The sequence below is a fragment of the Poromitra crassiceps genome (assembly GCF_964638095.1).
Source record: "Poromitra crassiceps genome assembly, chromosome: 5".
Classification (NCBI taxonomy): Eukaryota; Metazoa; Chordata; class Actinopteri; order Beryciformes; family Melamphaidae; genus Poromitra; species Poromitra crassiceps.
Genome location: NC_139642.1, coordinates 32,465,614 through 32,491,394, shown reverse-complemented (window position 1 = coordinate 32,491,394; position 25,781 = coordinate 32,465,614). Strand labels below are relative to the sequence as shown.

Genomic DNA, 25,781 nt, shown 5'->3' with positions numbered 1-25,781 from the left:
GTGAGTGAGTGAGACTCTCCTTCAACCAGACAACCCAGGTTCAATTCCCTCTTGGCATTTGCCCTGCTTGAGTGTCAATGAGTCACACACCAAATCTCTGCCAGCTCAAGAATCTCCTATGGAAATCAATAAAATATCACATTAATATGAGGCTTTCTATCCTGGAGAAGGCTATATCAAATGATGGACTGAAAGACTGCCAGTGCCGTGCACTATAATATTCCTAATACTGCTGTCTAAGTGTGTGTGTGTAGTAGTCAATTGTAATAGGCCTAGTGGCCTTATTAGCCTACTTTGTAGAACCTGTTTTGTTATCTCCTGCATGGTTGGTATCACTTTACAGTATACCTATAGAGGAGTTGTACTTTTCTGTAATGTTTGGTTTAGGTTATTAGGATCCCCATTAGATGCTACAGCTATTATTCATGTGACGGTATGGACAGTATCCTAATAATAACTATAATAAAATTGTATTACAGGATCACTGCAGTTGTGTGTATAATAATTGTGCGATAAGATCTCCCCGAACTCCCCACCCTCACATTCCAAGCTGCTTTTTGACCGAGCTCTGTGGCGACCAATTGATAAGAGCTATTCCTGCGAGGGCGGAGATAGGGAAATCGAGGGTTTCTCGGAGGAGGGACTTCCTTTGGTGTGTAGTCAGTCGGATGGCAGGCAGGCAGCTGCGTTTAGGGTGACACGTAACTAAAATTAAAGGTGCTGCTATGGAGGCCTCGGCGGGGACTTTTCCCTGAGCTTCTCATGTTCCTCGCAGAAAGGAGTTTGGACTAGTCCTACAAAGAAGAAGCACGGAGCTCGCTGCAGCCTCGACCAACACGACAGGAGTTTGATGTGTGTGGAGTCAAGCGAAAATCTCAGCAGCTACTTTGAAGTCACAACCAGGGGGCAGAGAGAGTCGTGTGGATTGTGAGAATGTTGTTTACATCATTAAATCCTAGATGTTAAGTGGTATTTTCTGTGTGGAAATGCTCGGGGAGTGAGAGAGAGAGAGAGAGAGGGAGGGGAGGCTTCAGTCGAGAAAAAAGTTGAGTCGGGAAGTTTCCAGAGGGAGGCAGACACGGGGCTTGTTCGCCCAGACAGCGGGGAGGGGTGCGGGGCCAACAACATGGGGAACGGGGTGTGCTCCCGGAGGCAGCGGAGGATCTTCCAGTCGTTCGTGCTGGTCACCGTGGTGTGCGGGATGCTCTACGGCGGGATGGTCTCCTATGAGATGCACAAGCAGCTGAAGAGGACCGAGGCCATGGCTCTGAAGTACCAGCAACACCAAGAGTCGCTGTCGGCGCAGCTCCAAGGTAAACACAGCAGTGCTTGTGATGTGATTGGGTGTGCTGTTTACACAGGTGACAGGGCTGAGAGAGAGAGAGGAGCCCCCGGCGAGAATCCAGCTATCTCATCTGACTTGAAGGCAGAGGACGTCACGCCACGGTCCCTTAAAAAAATCAGGCAATTTTGGTTTGCCCATTGGCAACCGCACACACCTCGTAAAACACAACTCAATATCGTGTGGGATAAAGTAGGATCCACTCTTCAATTCGGCTTACAACCAATGCACCAAGCATCAACAAAACTTCAAAGTTCAGAATGATTTCGCCTGTTATTCCCACGATCTTCTCCCACCAAAATAGACCGTGGAGGGCGGTAGCGAACAGTGTGACCCAGATCTAAAAGTTACATTTTTAATCAAAACAAGTGCTACTCTCGTGTATGCTGAATGTAAGACAGGATCCCAGCGATTCACGCGATGTCTTAAGTAAGGTCACATTTTGCTACATAGTTTGTTACTGGACATTTACCGTAGTTTCAGATTTCGCAGTGTCACTGCAGCACATAGGATGGCCATTAGAAACAATGTTGCAAGTGTCAAGAGTCGATTGGTGGCGGCTGTCTAGTCTAGTGCATCTCAATGGTTTAGTGGTGTCAGCTTGTCAGTGGTGTCTTCAACCTCTTGGACCTCAGGTTAGGCTAATGTTACTATTTAATATCGAGGTAAACCAGGTTAAGGTCTGTTACAGTTTGAACTTTAAAGTTCAACACGAGTTTATTAGGTCAGATAGGTCTCTCTTTCATAGGGCTAATGTAAGGAATGGACTCCCACCCCCCCACCCCACCCCCCCAAGAAGCTAGGTTTATTGCTGACCTGAGGCTATCTCTCTCTCACACACACACACACACACACACACACACACACACACACACACACACACACACACACACACACACACACACACACACACACACACACACACGGACAGCAGTACACCTGGTTGGAGTGGCTCTGTCCCAAGGCTCACCTCAACAACAGCCAGAGAAGCACCTAAAGTCATGAGGTCATCCAGAAGAACATCTGCTTCACTGCTGCTCACAGCAGCGATCCTGGACACCAGGATCACGACCACCAAACGGCTGCACCCAGACCTTTTGTGGTGTCTCTCAGATGTGGATGTATCACCCACAGACTAGAGCCTCCTCATCTGCAGTATGACAACCAGGCAGAGTCAATGAGTGAGTTTGGCCAGCTTGCACATTTGAGTATCACATCGCTGCCCTTTATCTATAACTAAACATTGCCCTTTCATGATGAGATGCCGGCATCTGCTGGCATAGAGTCACCGCTTACTTAGCAACATCCATGGAACATTAATACCTATGTTTGCCACTGAAAACAGCAATATATCCATAATCTGAATCAGCCGCTACGCCACGGACCATCTGTTGGCTTTGTTACATATACAGTATGGATTACGGTTATGCGATGTCGACCAAATAGCCATCGCGATGGTTCCACAGTAGGCACGTTTACATGGACCATAGAAATCAGCTTGAAATAGGTTTAAAAGCCCAAACCGATTAAAAATGCTCCATATAAACACCTCAATCAGCCCAAACCGAGTGCAATTTCAATCAGTTGCAGAGGGGTAGTTTAAACCGACTTCTGCTTAACCTCCCCTCCCCTCCTCCTCCTCCGCTCTACCACTTGTCTGTACTGGGCGCGCTTGTTTAATGCCGCCTGTGCGTCTCCCGCGCGTCGTGTTTGAGTGGACTTTTGTATTATTAAAACTGCAAAATTATAATTTGAACAGATAATGAATCACGATCCGATGGTGATTGGTCCGATGTAGAAGGCTCAGAGGTCCATGGGCGTCGGCCCATCTGACGATGATAAATGCCATCGTCCATCGTGCCAACCCTAGTATGGATGATGGTGCCCACATTCACAGCAGTGTACCTACTGTATATCATAGCTTTACAAACTCCCACTGCAACACTGTAAAACAAACAAACAACATCAGGAACTCCTTATGCCCCCCACATCTAACCACTCATGATTACATCATCCTGCCTTACAGTAATCATACTCATTTGCTGTCTCCATATAAACACACTCAAACCCTCCGCTCTCAGGATGTGGGACTTCATGAATCATGTCATGCTGTGGCACCACATGTATTCACATGCAAACACAGTTCTCCATCTGCTCAGAGCAAAGCTCAAACATTGTCTCAGTGTTTTAGCCTTGACTGACTCAGGACCTGTTTCAATTGACCACAGCCTTGAACCTAACAATGTTTCCCACCAGACCAGCAGCCATTGCTCCCCATCCTGCAGACCTTCACTGGAGCTCTCACATATACAGTACCCACTACCCGACTCATGTAGGCCAGCATCATACCTTGAACTTGACTTTTTTTTTTTATCTTTAAGTGTTTCTCTTACTGTCTTCTTATTTTGCAGTAAAGCCCCACTTCTTATGTTGCTTTGTAAAGTCTCATATGGCAAACTTCTTTTGCAAAAAGTTTTTTTATGAGTACATTTGACTTCACCGTCTAGATATTTGGTGGTGTGAGCGGTAGCATTGGGCTTTCCAGTGGGCAGGCTCATGGGAGATAGATGTGGTTATGCATTCATTAAACCCCTCTCAGCCTTTGTTCTGCCCCCGTTTGAAAAACAAAGGTAATTGGAAGGAGGTGGACAGCCGTCTCATTTAACAAGATAAATAAAAGCCACTAACTGCCTCAGGTTTGGCGCTGTTCAAATCCCTCCTCAATGGACGCTCTGTATTCCTAAGCGGCTACCTTACATCATTAGCCATTATAGCGTTAAGGTTGCACAATCGGCTCTTATTTCACTTTCCAAAGGCTACAGTATATGTATTGACAAGTGAAGGGCATCATAAGAATATAAGTGACTCTTTGAATGACACGGCTATAGGTCAGAGTTGCCTCTCAGGGCCGGTCGCATCCCTGAACTGCTGCAACCCCACCCGTGCTTTCATTGTTCTGAGGTGATGGAGGCTTCACTCCATCACCACACGTGGGTCACTTGATATCTCTGCTTGACTGTGTTGATTGCTGTTAAGTGACCTATATTTAGAGGTGGGCTATAGCTTGGGGACTGTGGGCCAGCCATATTGATTCACTTTTAGCCACTTTAACCACAGGCTGGCAGTTGTCAGTCATTAAAAGAGGCAACTGGCACTTGTGGTTGTGCATGCATCCTGACAGATGGGTCTGCAGTGTACACATTCTACACACGCGTGTCAACGCTCACTGACGGTGACACCCACATCTTTGTTTCGCTCGACCACCCATTCCCAAAACAATAATCAAAAGACATAATCGCTGGCATCTCTGGAATGTTTATACGTCTGCATTGCTGTTGTTTCACGGCCGCTGCTTACTCCGACGAAAGCTTTTGACAGAGAAAACTGTTTTTCACTAAAGGGAAGAAAAGTTTGTTCTATGAGTAAGAGTTGTAAATTCTCCCTGGATTAAACATAACTATTACATCATTCAAATGTGAAAGTTTTGTCTTTTGAAAAGGTTAGATCGACTGTATCACAGAGGAGACCACAACAATCTGATTTGTACTAACGGTGTAATAAACCTCATAGTACATAATGATACATTTTATATGATGTAGCATGACATGAATAGTGAATAGTACAAGAATAGTACAACAGTTCCTGTCTGAAATATAAGCAGGTAGCCCAGGTGAATGTAATAACGTTAGTAAGCAAGCAAGCTTCGTCTTTTCATATCGTAATTTTGCTTCTGGGACTTCGTTGGCTTCAATGGTACCAGCCACAGAACTCTTCCCCAGGCAGGTTGGGTCTTAAATGTCCAGCTGTCCCTTCATCCTTCATCCTCCACCTTGCAGTCAGTCAGTCAGTGGGCTGATGAGGAAGTGAGTGTCCTGCCGGTTCCCACCTGTCTGAGGTTGCTCAGATGAACAGAGTTAGAGTTTCGGTAAGCAGCTCAGCTGAGCTGGGGGACCTCACCCACCCGCATCACTCCACCCAGGATCAATCTTCTGGGTGATCCAGTGTCAACTGTTTTGTTGTTGTTGTCAAAACAAGTGTCTGATTCCGGTGGTGGATTCTAGTTACCAGTAGGAGGTGGAGAGAGAGCTGCTGATGGTATAGAGGAGGGCAGAAGAAGTTTACCCCGACCCTTCCCATGTGAACCAGCTGAAAAGGAAATCACCTGGAATGATTCAATGCCCTTGCAGAGACAAGTTGGCTGTGTTGTAGATGTTGCAAGCTTTGAGCTGCATTGCATTTGCAAGGAGACGCTGTGAGGTAATAACCTGCAGCAGTGTTTCCCCTATATGCATTCAACAGCAGAGGTCAGCTGCTGCTGATATGACCTCCGCTGCTGAATATTTATTTATTTGTTTGTTTGTTTGTTTGTTTGTTTGTTTGTTTGTTTGTTTATTTATTTATTTATTTATTTATTTATTTATTTATTTATTTATTTATGAGAGGGGAGGACAGTCTGAGGAGGAGAGACTAACATTATTTTTGCCCTATGGACGCTTCCTGATCAATTCACACACCTTGAGTAAAGTGTAATGACCATTTTATTTGAATGAAATAGACAAAGGAGACAGAGACCTGACGCTGCCAGATGGTTAGTTTCGCGGAACCACCTGGGAACTCGATCTTTGGAAAGCAGTTAAAAAAGGGCACGCACTTTCAGCAAATACTTGGCAGGTGATTGGATGAACCATCCGTTTGTTTATCGCCATCTATCACGAGCTAACTTCAACCACTTAGGACCGCCTCCTCCTTCCTCGGACGCAAACCAGTAGATTGGAGACTGAGTGTAGCAACATGGATTTGTCGCGTGATCTCATTCTCGCATGAATCCAGTTGCCTCGCAAGGCTAGTGAGGTAAACCTGTTAGTGAGGTAAACCTGTTAGTGAGGTCAACAACACATTTATAACACTGATATAGTCTTTCATGTCAAATAGTCAAGTTTATTACAGTCCTGTGATCTGACCCGTGATCCTACATCAGTGAACGTTTTATATTCATTCTGGCTCAGTGTATGAATGAATAAATGCCAAACCCTGCAGTTCATTTAGAAGCTTGTGATTTGATATTATTCCCAGTCTCTGCCATTGGCCAACCCTAACCAAGCCAGTCGTCTCCACAGCTCAACCAGTAGACCAGTAAAGGTCAGGCCTATAGAGTGCTGCCTTGTTCTCTCTGACCGTGCACTTTAACTGCCCCGTACGGGACATGCCCCATTGGCCCGAGGGGAACCCCTCCGTGCTCACTCAAGGCTGAAGGAGATAAGTGTGGGGGGAAAGTGAACCGCTGGCTAGATGTGTGTTTGGAGGCTGGCCATGAGTGCTGTTTTCTGCTGTGTTCAGACTGGGGATAGTTCTGTAGTAGGATTACATGACTCCATTCACAGTGAAGCAGAGGCAGAGCCTCAAACAGCAAGCAGTGGAACTAGTATTAATACTAGTCACATTGTTACTTGTCTGCTTTATATGGGGACGGCTTTATATGGGGGCGGCTTTAGCTCAGGAGGTAGAGCGGGTCGGCCAACGACGCAAGGGTTGGCGGTTCGATCCCCGCTCCCTCCCAGCTGCTGTCGTTGTGTCCTTGGGCAAGACACTTAACCCTCCTTGCTCCCGATGGTGTGTAGGCACCCTGCGTGGCAGCCTGCCGCCATCGGTGTATGAATGGGTGAATGTAGACTATCTACTGATTGTAAAGCGCTTTGGATAAAAGCGCTATATAAATGCAGACCATTTACCATTTACCATTTATATGTGTGAATGTAAAAGTCATTTGAGGGCCTGTTATGGCTTGTCAGCGATTGTGATTCAAAGTCATTAGGGAATGTGTCAGTTTCAACTTATCTGTCAAATGTAGAACATCACACCGTTTTTGTTATGTTTTAACAAAACATGTTAAAAGTGACATACATTAAAGCAACGAACATACATTAAACATGTTAAAAGTAACATACATTAAACATGTTAAAAGTAACAGGGTTTAATGGTTTGGTAGACTCCATCTGGCCATATTGGCGAGCATCGGCCCCACTGATGCCAGCTCCATTGGGGCTGTCCTGTAGTTGACCCTGACCGTTGCCCCCCTTATGAAAAGAGCTTTTCCTTACGGGGGTCTGACACGTCTTTCCCACTCGCCCCAGAGGGGAGGGAGGGTGTGTCTGCTGCTGCTGCCTGGACTGAGCTGAGCTCCGAGCAACATGGCCTCATCTCTGGCACAGCCTCCGCAGAATACTCTGACCTCACCTTCACTCCACACTGCTATGTTGACACTTCACACAAACTACTTCCACACAAGCGTACTTGCATTTCATACAAACGCACTCAAGCGTGCAAACATGGCCTAACTTTGGACTGGTGTCTGGCTCAAGTTAAACTAAAGGCAGTTCACAAGCCATTCACCGCAGCAGTACAAAAGATGAATGGGGGGAAAAAACTCATTTGAGGGTTGATTCTTTGTTGGATTCCAGACATTTTCACAGTCAGCAGAACTATAGCTTATATAATACTGCTACACAGACTTATGATGTATAGTTATTATGGATATAAGCTTTTGCCAACTCCCTATTGTCGGCGCTGAAAGTAACTGAAAGTGTGTGTTGATGGATTGCCGTGCATGCTGCCAAAAATCTCAAGTTAAAGATTAATTTCAGCCTCCGTCAGGTAAACAATGTGCTGATTTAAAAAAGTGGCAGAACCAGTTTAGCGGCAAATGGAATGAAATAGAAGAGACGAGCGGTGGAAATAGCTTTTGGCACAGCATGATGGAATGGAACAGAGTGGTAGATATAACAAAGTGACACCACACAGCACATGATGAGTCCCAACTGAACCAACACAGCAAGTGGTGCGCCATTGTCAGTTTAATGTAAATGTAGTTCATTTAATGTCATTCTATTGATGTCAATGAAATCAAATGATAAGTATAGACAGCTAACAGAAAAGACCTGTGTAAATCATGATGACAAAAGTGCACAAAAGGTGCAGACACTGAACGTGCAACGCATACGTGCAAGACAACAAAGATGCAAGAAGTGGGACGTCCCCCTTGAAGCCACACTAAGGTGCGATCAGTGAAGATGGCAGATGTTTAGGACAGTGTCCTCCTCCTGACAGCAGTAGAGAAGACACTGTGCTTGAGACCGGCTGATTTTTGTTGTCAGGTATGAAGTGTGTTTTTGGGGGCTGGTGTGGTGGGGGGTGAAACGGTGCCATTTTGCCGGGACAGTTTGTCTGGGACAGTCAGATTGTGATTGTGTCAAGGCAGGCCAGGTCAGATCAGATGTACGTGTAAAGAGAGAGAGTATATCAGTTCAACGAATAAGCGGCAGGCTGTTTAATTGATCATTTTGAATTTTACATCTGTCTCTTATCCTCCGCTTATCTGCTCTACATTGTAAGTTGATTCAGGCTCACTGGCAGTCCCCAAATCCTAAGTCAGTCAGTCTCTCACTGTCTGTGTGTCTCTCCCTCTCTCTCCCTCTCTCTCTCCCCCTCTCTCCGTCTCTGTCAATTGTACAGTCCTGGGGAAATTATTACAGGACTGTACACAGTTAACAATTTTACCCTAGAATCTGTCGAGTTGGCACCCAGGAAGAATAAGCCACGTCATCAGTTTGACAACTGAGCCCGCAAGGCTGGAAAGTGAGCGAGAGAGAGTGAGAAATGAGAAGATGAGAGGAGTTCTTATTCACACTTGATGTTTTTGGACAGCATTTTGTGATGGGCTCGTCAGCTTGGCCCCAGGCTATGGAAAGAGATTAGTGCCAGCAGAGCTTGTATTTCATTTGTATGCATTTGAATGTGTCATGCTCATATTGAAGCATTGCAGCATTCAAAAAAACTGATTAATTATTGAGCAAATGAATTGTGGTTTTCAGATTCAGCTTCCTGAGAAACAATCCGGGCAGCGAGCAGGGCCGTAGGGTTTATTAGTGAGGCCCAGAATTTATTTTCTTTTAATGGAGCTTATTTACTGCATTTCTGGATGAGCAAAATACATACCAACATGACACCTGCAAACACAAGCCAAGCTACACACTATAACGTTACACAAACTCTACAATTAAATACATCCAGAGGGGCCTGTTGACAAAGATACTTAGTTTTATTAAGGATGCACAACTCAATTCAAAGCAGCCTCAAGCCAGTTCGTCCTGCTTGAGTCCTGCACTCAAATAAGTGAAATGCTGCATACTGACTGCATCAACATTGATGCTCTACTGTAGTTAATGTTGTTAAAAAGTTTCTCAGCATTAACTTATCTTTTACTTAACCTTTTACTTACCACACACTAGTAGGCTGTCTGGTTGATACACAGATAGGGGAGAGACACCTGCGTCAGGACTCAGGAGTCACTTCCTGTATCCGTCGTTTTAAATGAAAAGCCCTCTAGCGTTTCATACACTGATCCAGCCATATAGCCTACTAGGTTTTGACCTAGTATTGTTTTAGGAAATAAGAGGAAGTTTTAGGAAATAATTACCGAGGTCCGGACCTCGGTGATTTCAGAGCTGGCTACGGCTATGGGCAGCGGGCAGGCAGTTGACTGGAAGGCAGCAGCTCCCTCCACGGCTGCCAGCAGCGGGCTAACACCTTTGAAATAGCCAACCACAAGCCATGTGGCACTGCGGCTCGCTCGCTCGTCTCCTCAGCCAATAAGCCAGAATTGTGGGCAGAATGAGGCTAAGTGACGACGAGTGGCAGCCCACTGTTGGCGGCCTGAGAGGAGGCAACCACCTTCCAGTCAACACCCGGGGAATAAAACCGCCTCGGATGTGTCTCAGCATGGCGAATCTGAATTAAGAAAGACACATTTGAATGGAGTTAAATTCACTAATGATCACATTCAATTTCAAATTGTGCCTCCCACAGTCAATTCAGTATGAGCACGACAAATTAAAATATCTGCAATTCAAATATAATCTCTGCTGCCACTTATCTCTTTGCACAGAAGGCCTCTTCATCCTTCTCTCTTTTGATCTCCATTAGTCTTTATTCCTCTGTTGTTTCATTGATTGTTGCTTACTCCAGCATCCCTTCTGCCAGCATGTGCCGACTACACACGTCCATATGAGGGCATCCATATTCAATAGACAGACAAGCACCAAAATCTGAGCGCACACACTTTTCCTGCCAGCCTCTCTCCCTCAGATCCACTTGAGACACACACACACACACACACACAGACACACACACACACACACACACACACACACACACACACACACACACACACACACACACACACACACACGCGCGTTTTGTTTGCTTTATTCACTGAGTGTTGAGGCTGGCAGATTGCTGTGGTCTTTGTGGAAGTCTCAGGAGTTTTGTAGAGACTCTTCATTCAGTGCGTGCGTGTTGTGCAGCGAGGCTTCACTGGAAAAGAGCAGAGAACAGAAGACAGCAAAGCTACACCGGCAGGTGAATGGAGCGAGTGAGTGCAGTCGTTAAACACAACGGAGGCTGTTATGAACCAGTGCAGAACCTGTAAACCTGTCAGTCTTTATTGACTCATTTGTAGGGGTGGGAATCACCAGATGCCCCACGATACGATATTATCGCAATACTTGAGTCACGAGGCGATAGTATTGCGATATATTGAGTATTGCGATATTGCGATATATTGTGATTTGTTACCTTTTTTCAACTGCAAATGATGTCCCCCAAAGGAAGAAACTTTGTCAACATGTGTTTTATCTAATGGGATTCAAGTTTCCAGGCTGTTCATCTCACTTCAATCATTTTTATTGCAGCAAAAGTGGATTGTCAAGCAGACACACTGACCAACACTGAAGTGTTCAAGGTTCAAGGTTCAAGGTTACTTTATTTTGTCTCCCAAGGGAGAAATTTGTCTTGGACACGGACCAGCAGCAAACATACACAGTACAGTGCACTACAAACATTAACAATGTGGCACACAGTGACACGTAAATCCCGTCACTCACCGACGTAATAAATAAGACACCTTAACTCCACCTCAGAGCCTTCTACCCCTCTGTCTGCCTTCCGCAAGGAGTCCATTGAGGAGTGTAATTGACAGAGGGACAAAAGAATACTTGTATCTATTATATTTCCACTTATGGACCCCATACCTCCTGCCTGACGGCAGTAACCTATACTCTGGATGAAGTACATGAGAGGGGTCAGACACAATTTTCTTAGCCTGCCCAATGGTAGACTGCTCAAAAATGACCTGGGGAGTAATGGGAGGTGTAGACATCCCCATAATCTTCCCTGCCATTTTGACCAATCTAAGAATCTCAGTTTTATACTTTACCGTCAGGTTTCCAAACCAGCTTGTGATACCATACCTTAACATGGACTCTATGCTGGCTCTATAAAAGATTAGCATTATATTTCTGCATACACCAAAGAGTCTAAGCCTACGTAAGAAATGAAGGCGCTGGTGTATTCTTGCACATAGATTTGTCACATGAGGGTGCCAGCTCATTTCACCATCAATCTGGACTCCTAGATATTTGTAGGAGGTAACCTGTTTTATGTCATGACCATGTATACCAATCAGGGTGTGGTCACCTATAGACCGGGGATCGACCACAATCTCCTCTGTTTTCCTTACGTTAATTTGTAGGTGATGTTCATCACACCATCCTACAAACCTGTCTACTCCTGTTGTATGGCTACTGATGTTTCCTTCACCTGTGAGTAGACTAAGTATAACAGTGTCATCAGAGAATTTGACCACATACTGATTGGGTTGTGAGCTGACACAATCATTTGTGTATAAAGTGAACAACAGGGACGAACTGTGTGCATGCAAGTGTTGCATGCACTTGACATTTTGTGTACCGTAATAAAATATCGCGATACTTGGCATTCGATACGATACGATATACGTATATTGCCCACAAAATATCGCGATACTATGCTGTATCGATTTCCCCCCCACCCCTACTAATTTGCTGCATTACCCTCCGTAGGCTATTTAGTTGTAATCACCTGCTGGAGCTTCAATAGCCGTAGCTCTGTTATCCAGATCTCTGCCACTGCATCATCTCACTTCCCCACGGGGATGGTTTTGGCGTCATTGACTCTCCTCTTGAATCTAATGAAGGTGAAATGATGGAGGGAATCAAAGAGGAGTGTAGGAGGGAAGGACAGAGGAATGTATAACCCGAGCAGGATCAGAGGAGGAGAGGCTGCAAGTCAATCTGGGAGCTAAAGCAGAGAACAGAGAAGGAAGTAGAGCTGCACCCACTAATCGACTAATCAATTAGTTGTCAACTATCGAATTAATCGCCCACCATTTTGAAAATCGGTTTGATCGGTTTGAGTACAAAAGTACTCATTGCTCCTTTTGGTACAGTAGACGTCACACCACCCATCTGGCACAACCCAGAAGAAGAAGTGTTTGTAAATAGAGTGTAAATACAGTCTGCTGAGGAATGCAGCAGCTTTCTGCCTAGGAGGAGGCTCAAAGTTTGCATGGAGGTCGTGTGTGTGTGTGTGTGTCTGTGTGTGTGTGTGTGTGTGTGTGTGTGTGTGTGTGTGTGTGTGTGTGTGTGTGCGTGTGCGCGTGTGCGTGTGCGCGTGTGTGTGTGTGTGTTTTAATGACAATTGGCTAAAAGGGGGTCGGGGGGTGGGCAATTTCAAAATGCAGGGTGGCAGAGGCAGAGTAGGGCGGGCTGCACCTGCCATCCTGCAATTTGGGAATTTGCATATGTGGTCGGCGGTCGCAGCTATTGTGAATTCATGCTTGATTAAATGCATATCAGGCTTCTCTGTCATTTCAGTCTAAAAGTCATAAAAAGCACGTTCACGTACTTTCTGTCTCTCTGAAAAGAAGGTTGTGGAGGATGTGTGGGCCGTCGCGTGCCTGCGTGTGTTCCACACAGTGTGCAGATTTGTGTTACAGCTTCTTTCTGTTGAGTTTACCTTGCCGGGGGCCCCATGAGAGCATCCTCCTCACACTAACTCTCTGTTCTCTCTCTCTCTCTCTCTCTCTCCATTAATCCCCTCCATCCCCCCCCCCCCTCCCCTCCCTCTCTGTCTCATGTGCTCAGTGGTGTACGAGCATCGCTCCAGGTTGGAGAAGTCTCTTCAGAAGGAGAGGTTAGAACACAAAAAGGCCAAAGAAGGTGAGAAAAATAACATCTGCGCTGTGCTCTGACTCAGAAGTCCGCCTGCGTTTTCAGAAGCTCAGATCTCATATTATCAAGACTTCATATCTCATGTGGGGAAACGCATACTAGATCAGAAGCACATCAATAAAGCACACTAATAACCCTAATCACTGTTCAATTGGGATGAATGCAGCTTTTACCCACTTAAATAGAGATTTTCAAAAAATATGTAACTGCAGCAGCAGATTTTTTTATTTAGATACATTTAGATGTAGATTGTATTATTGAAACTTATGTTAGACCAAAATGTCAGGTGAAATCTCTTAATTTCAAGATGCCAAGAAGCCTGTTAGACCCGCAAACATAACAACATCCCACAAATGTAATGAACCACAAACCTAATACAAAGCTGCAGCTTTTAATGTAATAATCCCACTAAAGGATAAGGAACAGGACAAGAATATTTGGGAAGAAAATGACATTGGCTGTTAAAGTAGGGATGCACCGATATGAGAATTTTGGCCGATACCAATAACTGATATTAACATTGCTGTTATGGCCGATAACCGATATGTACCGATGTCGATATGATCTGTATAAAAACACATTTCTATCATAATCAAATTTTGTACATACTGAAAAACACATGTAAACACTATGCATTTTAAAAAGTAATGCGTTTCTTTATTTCAAAAACATTTGTAAAAGCCCATAAATCATAGCTTTACTGCATTATTTCATCTCAATGTGAAGAATTTGGCTGATAATGATAACCGATATTAACATTGCAACATCGGGCCGATACCGATATGTTAAAAAATGACTAACATCTGCCGATACCGATATGACTGCCGATATATCGTGCATCCCTATGTTAAAGACATGTAGAGTTAGCAACTTGTATAAGCCGCAGATTGCGATCATATTAGTGACATTACATTTTATGGGAACTTCTGGGAAGTTATTAAAGTTGAAGATTTTCACGTTCCGCAAATGTAATAAATAGTTGCAAATGTAAGTTATTACGTTTGCTGGAAACTTATTACGTTGGATACGTGGGCTTATTACATTAAAAGCTGCAGATCCTCCTGACCCATGTATGGAAAACAAAATGGAAAAAGTAATGGTTATATAACAATCTTGTCTCCATTTCTATGAATGGGTAGAAGTGTTCAGGAAAATGCTGACTTGAGCTGATAAGACATCTAATAATTGTCTGAGTTTTACACTGTTTCTCATCAAAAACAGTTGTTTCTCTGGTTTACTCAATCATGTTTAGATAATACTTGAAATCAACCTCATACTCACTCAGTCTCAAGAGAGGAAAAAATACAAGAGAAATCTTGTGGTCTGTGTGGCCTTATGTGCATTTGGTGATTTCCATGGTCAAAAAGGGACCATGGTGAAAGTCTATCTTTGCTTCTTTCTCAACAGATGAGTTTAATGTAAATGTCTGAACAGCTTCTCTGCCTTCTCTCTTTTCTAGACTACCTGGTTTATAAACTTGAAACCCAACAGTCACTGAACAAGGAGAAGGTATCTTTTCTCACATTCAATTGATTGAGCATCATATTTTAAAGCCCTCCCTTTTTATGTTTTCCTTTTCATATCTCTTGCATTTTAAGCCTTTGTAAAGAGCTTTGTAACCGTTTTTAAAATGTGCTCTCCAAATTTACCACTATTATTGTCAATAATAATCATCTTTTATCTGTTCAATACTGTCTGTGCAGTAACAGTGAGCCTGTCCACCAAATCACCACTTGTGGGTTGAGGGTCTTTGATCATTCACATAGAAAAGGCAGACATGTTTTAACCATTGTTTTATGTTCAAACAGCAAGATGGCAACAGCCGATTCAACTCCCTACATGTGCAGCATCAGATGCTAAAGGTATGCTCATTTCAGTCACAACACATGCGCACGCACGCACACACACACACACACACACACACACACATACACATACGCTTGCCTGTAGCCGGCTTCATTCATGTTGTCAAAACAGGACGAAACTGGGCAGACCACACATCCTCACTGTGTAACCTCTATCCTCCTGCCTTCCTTTTGTCTATACACACAACTACACACGCAGGCACACACACACACACACACACACACACTGTCCCTCACCTTGTCACACGATATCCTTCCTTTCATTTGTTTGCGTTCCTGTAACAGTATTTAGAAAACTGTGAAAGCTAAAAAAGAAAAAGATCAAAATAGGAGGCTGGTGTTTGTGTGTGTGTCGTCAGAACCAGCACGACGACCTGAAGAAGCAGTACTATGAGCTGCAGGAGCAGCATCAGGTCCAGGGGGAGGACCACGGCCGGGCGCTGGACGAACACAAGGACCGCTACGACAAAATGCAGCAGGGCAAAGACACGGAGATCACCAAACTCAAAGGTAGTGATGGAGATAGCCTCTGTGTTTCAGGCTCTCTGTGTTACACACACACACACACACACACACACATACATGCCACCCAATCACCGTTTTCTTATCTCTGCTGAGAGACCTGTGGTCTCTGTATCTGTGTGTAACCGTGTCATCGGTGAACATTTTAACTTTGTCTCCATCTTCTGACTTTATAAAATACTGCATGTCCGAAAGCAGGTATAATGTGCTTGATTAGCTTTTTCAAATATTCAGATTAAGGCTAGTTCTAGACTGTATTACTTTAAGATATTGACACATGTAGAACTATTCTTCTTCTTCTTATTTTTTTATCAAAAGCATAAAAAGTCACATGAAAAAATATCTTTGGTTGAAGTTGTTTTTACATGTAAATATGCATTAATGTGTGTTGTTTGTCTTAATAACTGCAGATAATACATATAACCTGAGGGAGGAAAACAAACAGCTGAGGAAAGCCCACCAGGACATCCATGTACAGCTACAGGATTCACGGGTGAGATTAGGCCATTTCTGTCTATTCTATTCTATTCTATTCTATTCTATTCTATTCTATTCTATTCTATTCTATTCTATTCTATTGTTTTTATACCCTTGAAATTCATGGAAATGTGCCAACAAAATGGCGAAAACTGCTTATTTTTTATAAATCAGAACCATGTTTTCAATTTGATCTTGAATTCAACATTCTGAGAAGAAGAAAAAAAATCAACATTCTGAGAGTATTAAAATGTGAGCATTAAATAACTGTGAATGGCTGCTTACTGCCGCTTTTGGTTGTGCTTGTGTGTCCAGGTCCAGCATCAGAACCTGAAGGCATCTCACGACCAGCTCGCATTGACACTGGAAGACCACAAGAGTGCGCTGGCCGCAGCTCAGGTAAGCCAGCGGCACAGAGGGGACATCCCACTCTTTACTGCAGTCACTGAATGCAGCAGTGAATGAATGTGTGACGGTTTTCTGCAATAATAATTCTGCTTGTCTGTATTTTAGATGGCTACAGTCACACATCTGAATGAAGCCTCCTTTCCTTAGCGTTAGAACAATTTGGATGGGAGTGGGCCGATGAAAGATGGGCCCTATGGCACTTAACTCCTGCAGCCAACCTGCATTGAGATGGTGTATTGTAGGGCTGTGACTCTTCACTGGCCTCACGATTCGATTCGATTACGATTCATCTGTCAACGATTCGATTCCACGATGCATCTAGATACAGCTCAAAGTATTGCAGCTCCAAGTATCACATCCTCAATTTTCTACATTATTACTGCACATTGCTACTTTTTCATCAATTAATACAAGCAGTCAGATAAATATCAACTCCCTTTTTTACTTAGAAGTGCTTTAAAATCTGAATGTCAACATAAATTTAAACATAAACGATTCAGCGATTATCTGTCAATGAGTCGATTCGATGCATCGCGACACGTCTGCATCGCGATGCATCGATTAAACGATTAATTTTGACACCCCTAGTGTATTGTGTGAAATAACTAGCCCTAAAATGTCCATTAAAAAGGCCTCTGCTGTGTCTTGCATAATCTACATTCGTCTCAGCCTTGCTGCTGTCTCAGTGAAGACAAATGTTTCTTGGAGTGGACTTGATTATTCTTATTAGGAAGGGGAGGAGCTGTCCTCCTATGTGTTGTTTGTTTGGGGGGTAATTAGACCGGACGTGACTGTTTGTCCTTGAGTGTGACCTTTTTACTGGGCTGACTGGTTTCCAGACTATACTGTATACAGTACTCTGCTAATGTGTTTAATACCCTGCCCTGCTTTCACTCAGTCTACACGGATGAATTCACTCTCCCTCTGTCTCTCTCACTTTCTCTTTCCCTCTGTCTTTGCTCATTTGTTTTACAGTATGCGTACACACACACACACACACACACACACACATGCACGCACCTCTTCCCTGCTCCCCAGGAGGTTGGGTTTAGTCGGGGCTGTCAGAACGGTACACCTAAAGCCCCTCATCCAGAAAGAAAGAATGGAGGGACTGGAGCGAGAGAAAGAGAGAGGGCAGGAATTTTGAAAGCGTTTTCAGAATTCAACCCCCTGGCCTGGCTGCAAATGAGAAGGGGGCGTTTGATGATGGAGACTTTGTAGACTTAACTGGATGGTCCATCTGAAGAAGTAGCCAAGCTCATTTTAATATGGCTTGTACTGTCTGTTTTTATATTTTGTTGTTTGTGAGTAGGCAGTAAATGCTGCAAATTCACACCACCAGTTAAATTTGGGAGTCTTGGGACACACCACATTTTGCTTTATTTATTTATTTATTTATTTTTTACTATTTTCCACATTTTAGAATAATGGTAAAGACGTCAAAGCTATGCAGTGACCAAAAAGTGTTAAACAAATCAAAACTATCTACCGTAATAGATTATTTAAAGTAGCTGCCCGTTGCGTTGATTAAAAGGCAAATACTTCGGAAAGAAATTCATAGATAGCCTGTAGGCAACATCACTATTATAGTTATCTAAGAAACACATTTTAAGCATTTAAGCATAAGCCTTTAGAATACAATTAAAATGGCTTTAAAACAATGAAAAGTATAATGTAGTACATTCAAAAAGGTTTTCCCAAATGTCTGTACGCTCTCTCTTGCAGATGCAGGTGGATGAGTTCAAACAGCTGAAGGAGACCCTGAACAGGATGCCCAGCCTGAGACACCCCGAGCTAAACCCCGCCGCCCAGCAGCAGGAGGGGGCCGCCGAGCCCCCCGTCCACACGGCCACACTATTTGTCGAGCCGCACAAAGAGGATGGCCCTGATGCAGATCACCATTACGCTCAGTCCAGGGTAATATGGGAGTTTAGAATTCATCTTAGCAGTCCCTCCAGGATTTTTTTTTTTTTCTTCATTTTGCAGTGGCTTTTCTCAGAAATTGCAATGTAATTTGCAGTTTTATGTGATTCTTTTTGTGGCAAAATTGCAGGAACTGGCAGAAATTGCAAATTGCCGTTTTTGTGGAGAAATCACTGGAATTTTGAAAGATTGCAAGCCCCAAGAGATTGGTTGCATTGGTTAAGATTGGTTGAATTTGCATAAATGATTGTGATTGCAAAATCGCAATTTCCTGGAGGGACCGACGTAGGAGATTTAAACTATGGAGATTTTTTTTTTAAATCACTTTATGGTTATTATGTATAAACTAACCCGCATCCACCTTCATCTGAAAGGGACAAAAATATAACACGTGAAAAAAACACAAACACAAATCCTCCTGAACTCTCCTCTCACCTTCTCCACAGCTGGACATCCAGGAGGATGAGGCACACCCCCAGTCCGAGGTGGAGTCCCAGCCCACGACACCCCAGCACACCCTACTGGAGAGAGAGGAGGATGGAGAGGGGGAGGCAGGCCAGCACACCCTGCTGGAGAGAGAGGAGGATGGAGAGGGGGAGGCAGAGAGGAGGAGGGAGCTGGCGGAGGAGGAGATGGCCCAGGCTGGGCAGCCTCAGAAGCTGGAGGAGGACCCTGACCAGCCGCAGGAGGAGGAGGAGCCAGGGGAGCTGCCGGACGACAATGCCCTGGACCGCCGGAGACGGCAGCCGCAACCGGTCAGAACTGCTTTGGAACTACTTAGTCTTAGGAGAACTGTATTCAAACTGACTCGGGACCAGTTTAGAATGACTAATTTCTCGTCTCGTTTAAAAGGTGTAGAAATGGTGTAGACCTGGCTTAAAATAGTTTCAGAATTGCTTTACAGCGTAGCAAACACTCTAGTTGCACCTCATTTATGCATGTCCTTTATATCAGGAACACAGCTACTGCACAATTTGAAGCATTAATCATTTTGCATAATTCCCAGTGGAGCAAGGATAAATGATAGTACCCTTACCTCAGTGTTTACATCTGTGATTTACAGCAGCCCGCTTATTATGTGTTGTGCTCGTTTTTTTATCCTGTCATTTTCATCTGTTAAATTTCTCCCAAAGGATAAATTATATCCCTCCCTCTGTGTTTACCTCTCAAATTAACAGCAACTCTGCGTTGTGTGATCCCCCCCTTTAACGTTTCGTCTCATTCCATTTACATCCATCCATCTTATCGAAGGTTCCCCAGGCGGAGCTGCAGCAGCACGAGGCTCACGCCCAGGTGGAGCGCGTGAAGTCGGCCTACGAGCAGCAGCAGGAGCAGCAGCGCCTGGAGGTCCACAGGGCCCAGGAGCGCATGCAGATCCAGCTGCGTCAGGAGGCCCTGCAGGCGCAGAGGGGGCGAGAGCAGAAGGACAGGGAGCAGCGACTGAAGGTGGATCAGGAGAGGGAGGTGCGGCAACACAAGGAGCTAGACAAACGGGAGCAGCGGCTTAGAGAGGAGCACAAGAGGTCAGTGCCCTGTGTTTGTGCGTGCATGTGTGTGTGTGTGTGTGTGTGTGTGCGTGTGCGTGCGTCTGTCTGTCTGTCAGGGCTGAGGTCAATTGCAGGACATGGATTTGCCTCAAAATGCCCACACTGGAATGCATTTACCATAAAATTGGATTAAGAATTAATCCAGATAATTATTATGTGAAATGCATTCGAATAATTATGCCTCCACCGGCGCTAGCCGTGCCCAGAGGCACGCAAGGAATCGACCTAAATAGGTAGCAAGGCCAAGGTCACTGTAACCTGATGACCGCTCGGGTAGTGCAGCGGTAGATTCCCTGCCTACCAACACGGGGGCGCAGGTTCGCGCCCCCGTGGGGCGTTAGTGGGAGATGACCGCCCATTTCATGCTCGTTAACGCGATATCTCAGGAACTCTTTGAGGGAATTTCATCAAATTTGGCTCAAACATTCATTTGGACTCAAGGATGAACTGATTAGATTTTGGTGGTCAAAGTTCAAGGTCACTGTGACCTCATGACCTGTCCTTTCCATGCTCATTTAACGCGATATCTCAGCGCCTTGAGGGAATTTCCTCAGATTTGGCTCAAACATCCACTTTCACTCAATGATGAACTGATTAGATTTTTGTGGTGAAAGGTCACTGTGACTGTATGTCCATCCATTCCATCAATTTAGGTGGCGGGGATGAGGTGGGGTGGAGGTGGGCAGAGGGAAATTGCTGTGTGTGTGTGTGTGTGTGTGTGTGTGTGTGTGTGTGTGTGTGTGTGTGTGTGGAGGGGGGTCAAGGAAGGTGGCGGGGCTGGGGAAAAGGGGCCGTAGCTCGGGCTAGGAAGGTCGTAGAGAGTTGGGGTTCGGAGGGTGAGTGGCTGGGGGGATGTCGGTGGTTTAGGTGGAGTAGGGGTAGGACCATTCTCCATGTTGAAAATTAGCTGTGTTGTTGAGGTGCCCCTAAACATTGCCTAGGTGCCATAAGGCTGAATGTCCACACCACTACTCTGTGGGCCTCAAGGTATTTGTGCTTGTATGAATCTGGGACATGGACATGGATGTAGACTGCGACCTATAGACAGACGCATACAACCGTGAGACGGTATTTCTAGTTTACATTGAGAGACACACTGGCTAGGGTACAGGACAAAGTATAACTCACACAGTAAGACAGCAGACTAAACAATGCATAAATACACTTCAAGTACGTATACACTTGACTACTATAACAATACACTCATGGCTGAAGACCACCCCGGTATGTTTCCTCATTTTTTGTAACCTCATAGCTACCTAAACACAGAAGCCACACTTTATTAATAATAACAATAATAATAATAACTTGAATTTATATAGCGCCTTTCAAAAAACCCAAGGTCACTTTACAGGAGTGAGGGCAAGGGGAAAGATTAAGGGGGAGAGGGGAAAAACAAACAAAACAAAGGGATGGCTTAAAGATGTAGTCAGCAGCTCAGGACCAACAGGACTGCAATCATATTTCTAAATCATCTTTATCACACTCATTATGTTTGTTTGAAGGCTTAAGGAGTCTTTACAGGCATTACAAAACAAATAAAATATCTTGTCTGCAAACTGGAAATGATAATCCTATGTCACTCGCCAAACTATTTCTCTGCTAAAATGCTTGCAGTAACAGTCAAATCCATAATCCAAGAGATTAAGATTGCATTAACCCTCTTCATTAAAAAAAAAAGTGCAAATTGCACGGCTCTAAATATGCAGAAGTTTTGTCCATTTATGGACAAATAGTCCTGCAATACTGTAAACTACTGTATGTTGTTGTGAATGATTCAAAAGAACAAACATGTCTAAAAACAGTGCATTTTCAAACATACCTTGACTTGCATAGTCCTTGAGATTTGAGTTCATGTTTCAGCGTAGAGAGACTCCTCTTTCTGACTGCCCTGTATTGTCAATGTTGTCATTAGGAAGAGGACCGAGTATGAGAACATGGACAACGATATTGCCCAAGGAGAAGAGGACCCTCGGGCCGACGATGAGGAAGGTGAGCGGAAAGGATAACTAGCAAAAGAAATGATGAACACTGATCCAGCTGGACCCTCTGCCCGTTTTACCCACTTAGTCTTCTTTGAATACCATATCGTAGAATGCTTTATTGAGGTCATCAAGACGGCAGAACCAATCTCCAAAGTTAATGCGCTCCCCGTGCCTGATGCTGTTTGAAGAAGGCGTGTTAGCAGGTGGTTGTTCATTACTGTGTGTGTGTGTGTGTGTGTGTGTGTGTGTGTGTGTGTGTGTGTGTGTGTGTGTGCGCGCGTGCGCGCACGCGTGTGTGTTTGGGTGTGTGAATGTGTGTGCTTTAACAGAGAGGGATGATCATATGTTGCATGAGGAAGAGGAGAAACAGGACGTGGATCAGAGAGTGCCACCGCACCAGCAGGTCTGTCTGTCCGTTCATCCATCCACCCTGTTCACTCCATCCCACTCTTCACTCATGCGTCCTTATGTCTTTTCTTTCAAGCTCCCAGCTCGTTCAGTCACTTGGCCTTCATGCCAGAGTATCATGTGTCATCCCTCCATCCGTCCATAAATCCATCCTCCCTCCCTCCCTGCCCACTCTATCCCACTCTGGCTTACTTATCCTCCGTCCATCTGTCAGTCAACCCAGTCATCCATTAATTCCTCAAAACACCAAGGCCATTTATTGAACTGACACAATCCATCACAGTGTTATTGCACCACCATCACTGCCTTTCATTCATTACGGTAGTCCTCCACACTGTTATACTACCATGCTGTTATTGTGTTCTTCCCTCTTATTCTTGTTGAAGCTGCACTAGGGTAAGATTTGTATGTAACGACAAATACAGCTGTGTACGCAGGCCCGCCCCCAACGCCGGCCTGTGTGTACGTCACAAAATGAGGCTGTAACAGAGGAGTGTGTACCCCTGCTGGGAAATAGATGACATGTGATGTCACTACCTGTTGTGCTCTGCAGAACCTTATATGATCTACGGGTATTTAAATGTCACACAGTTACCCCTTGCTGACATTTATGGATGCTTAAGTGTGAAATTGCACAGCTTTAACACATCTGACTGTGTATCACGTCTCTTGATATCTCACCATTGGTTTCCTCCGATTCCATGAATATGAAGGAACCCCCTGGTTTATTCCAGTGTTGTCTCACCCACGGTGTTGTATCTCCTCCTCCTCTGCTGCAGGGGGCCGCAGAGGGTGAGCTGGATCCCGAGGACGACCCCAACAACCAGGGAGAGGACGAGTTTGAGGAGGCGCAGGAGCAGCGGCCGCAGCATCGGGTCAAAGAGGAGGAAGAGGAGGAGGGCGAGGAGGAAGAGGAGCCGGCGCCGCCCGCCAAGCACGTGGACGTCCACCCGCACCCTAAGCAGCCCGCTGCCGAGGAGCAGCTGGTGGTGAGTAGAACACTGGGGTACGCGTAACCCTAGGGGTATGTGGAGCTACTACAGGGTGTACTTGAGAGAAAGTGGACATAGTCAATATCACGATCATCACCAAGATTTTTTTTTTTTCTGGATCAATCTTTCTCACGATATGGCTCACGGATGCAAAGTCATGCTAAATCCATTTGAACTGAATGTCAATGGTAATGTTAGGTGTGATGTCAAACAAAATAGAAGAAATATTCAAATAATATTCCTTAAATATTTCATACTTAATTTTGTTACAGTAAGTGAAGTAAAGTGAGTAAAATTTGCTTGTTAACATATCAATTTAGACAGCAGAATATCACAATATCCCAAAATCACCATATCATCACGATATGATTCCACTGAAAGACGATAAATGATAATATTGAATCATCACCAAGCCCTAATTCTGGGTCACAAACTGAACAGAAATCAGGGCTGAGCGATAGGACGAATACATCGGCTATCGGCGATTGGAGTCCATTGCCTGTTTATTTTTATTTTTGCAGATTTTGTTCTCCCTTTTTTAAGCAATTTTTGACCATTTATTTTGCTTATTTAATGTTCTGATTTAAAGGTAAATAATTAACCTGTAAAGCGCAATTCAAAGTGTGAATTCATAGCTTTCAAGGGGCGTTACGTGCTGCCGGGAACGCCCACCTGGCGGTCAAAAAAAAACTTGTTGATTCCGTTGCCTGCGAGTCGACTCACGCTGTTTGTTCAGCCAAAGTGCCGGATAGCCTACCTGTTGTGCTATCGGTTGCACTAAACCGACGAGGAGACACGCCTGGCTTGTGTTTTACAGAATCCCGTCGGAGAAAGAAAGGAGGAGGTTGTGGATTTGTGCGACGTGGTTCAGTCACTGGGGAGGGCAAAAAAATTGCTTTTTTTTCTACCATCAAAGTACACACGTCTTTGCGGCCAACATTTCATCAAAGGTAAGCTCAAGTAACGTTACAATAATGATTAATACCCCGTTAACGTTACTTGAGCTTACCTTTGATGAAATGTTGGCCGCAAAGAGCAAAGACGTGTGTACTTTGATGGTAGAAAAAAAAGCAATTTTTTTTGCCCTCCCCAGTGGCTGAACCACGTCGCACAAATCCACAACCTCCTCCTTTCTTTCTCCGACGGGATTCTGTAAAACACAAGCCAGGCGTGTCTCCTCGTCGGTTTAGTGCAACCGATAGCACAACAGGTAGGCTATCCGACACTTTGGCTGAACAAACAGCGTGAGTCGACTTGCAGGCAACGGAATCAACAAGTTTTTTTTTGACCGCCAGGTGGGCGTTCCCGGCAGCACGTAACGCCCCTTGAAAGCTATGAATAGGAACTGGCGGTTGGAGTTGGGCCATATTATGCACGTTCTGGTTGCACTGATTTCCAACGAGTCTTTCACAAAACAAGGCAGTTAGTGACTAAATGACAATTAAGCTGTCTTGAGTGGTTGCTGTCCCATCAATTGGTGCTGAAACCAACATCAATTCATACATCACATTTGAGAACTAGAGCTAAAGCTGTAGGTGTGCAGTTGTTAATATTAATTTAATACCATGTTTTCCCCACCTGTTTGTTAATTTGGACGCTGCGTTCATCTGACGCCATCGGACTCTTTCAAATATGTGGTGTCGGACAGCTGTTCAGCCTGTCCTTCCAGCTTATTGCTGTTTCAGTCAAATTCGATTTTCACATTGATGACGATGGATGTCATGTCAGAGTGAGGATATGGTCAAAGCAAATGTATTCTAACAGAATAAATATTTGGTCCACAAAAATCACACAAAATAATAATAACCTACACACACACACACACACACACACACACACACACACACACACACACACACACACACACACACACACACACACACACACACACACACACACACACACACACACACACACACACACACACACACACACACACGCCTGAGAGAAGATTGATGAAGAGGAGCCAGCATCAACACATTTTGTGTGTTTTGTGTGCGTTTAGATGGCTGGAAACCCAGATCAACAGGAAGACACCCTGGATGAGCAGTACCAGGAGGAAGGAGAGGACGAGGTGTGTACACACACATGCGCGCGGTTCGCGCACACACACACACACACACACACACACACACACACACACACACACACACAGACAGACACACACTTTTGTTTATATATATAATACAGTGGAGACATAGGGAAGAT

At 44.6% G+C, this 25,781-nt stretch overlaps 1 protein-coding gene across 1 annotated transcript in view; it reads left to right on the top strand.

Annotated features, from left to right (window-relative positions):
• Positions 1-678: 678 nt before the first annotated feature.
• The window catches only part of golim4a (golgi integral membrane protein 4a), a 30,365-nt gene continuing 5,262 nt past the window's right edge, over positions 679-25,781 (top strand). The window contains exons 1-14 of the mRNA XM_083637103.1: positions 679-1,313; positions 13,360-13,434; positions 14,906-14,955; positions 15,255-15,308; positions 15,671-15,821; positions 16,244-16,326; positions 16,626-16,709; positions 18,444-18,635; positions 19,088-19,396; positions 19,893-20,164; positions 22,104-22,180; positions 22,503-22,576; positions 23,361-23,570; positions 25,579-25,647. Of these exons, the coding sequence (XP_083493229.1) occupies positions 1,127-1,313; positions 13,360-13,434; positions 14,906-14,955; positions 15,255-15,308; positions 15,671-15,821; positions 16,244-16,326; positions 16,626-16,709; positions 18,444-18,635; positions 19,088-19,396; positions 19,893-20,164; positions 22,104-22,180; positions 22,503-22,576; positions 23,361-23,570; positions 25,579-25,647 (1,887 nt within the window). The 5' untranslated portion in view covers positions 679-1,126. The remainder of the gene's footprint in view (positions 1,314-13,359; positions 13,435-14,905; positions 14,956-15,254; positions 15,309-15,670; positions 15,822-16,243; positions 16,327-16,625; positions 16,710-18,443; positions 18,636-19,087; positions 19,397-19,892; positions 20,165-22,103; positions 22,181-22,502; positions 22,577-23,360; positions 23,571-25,578; positions 25,648-25,781) is intronic.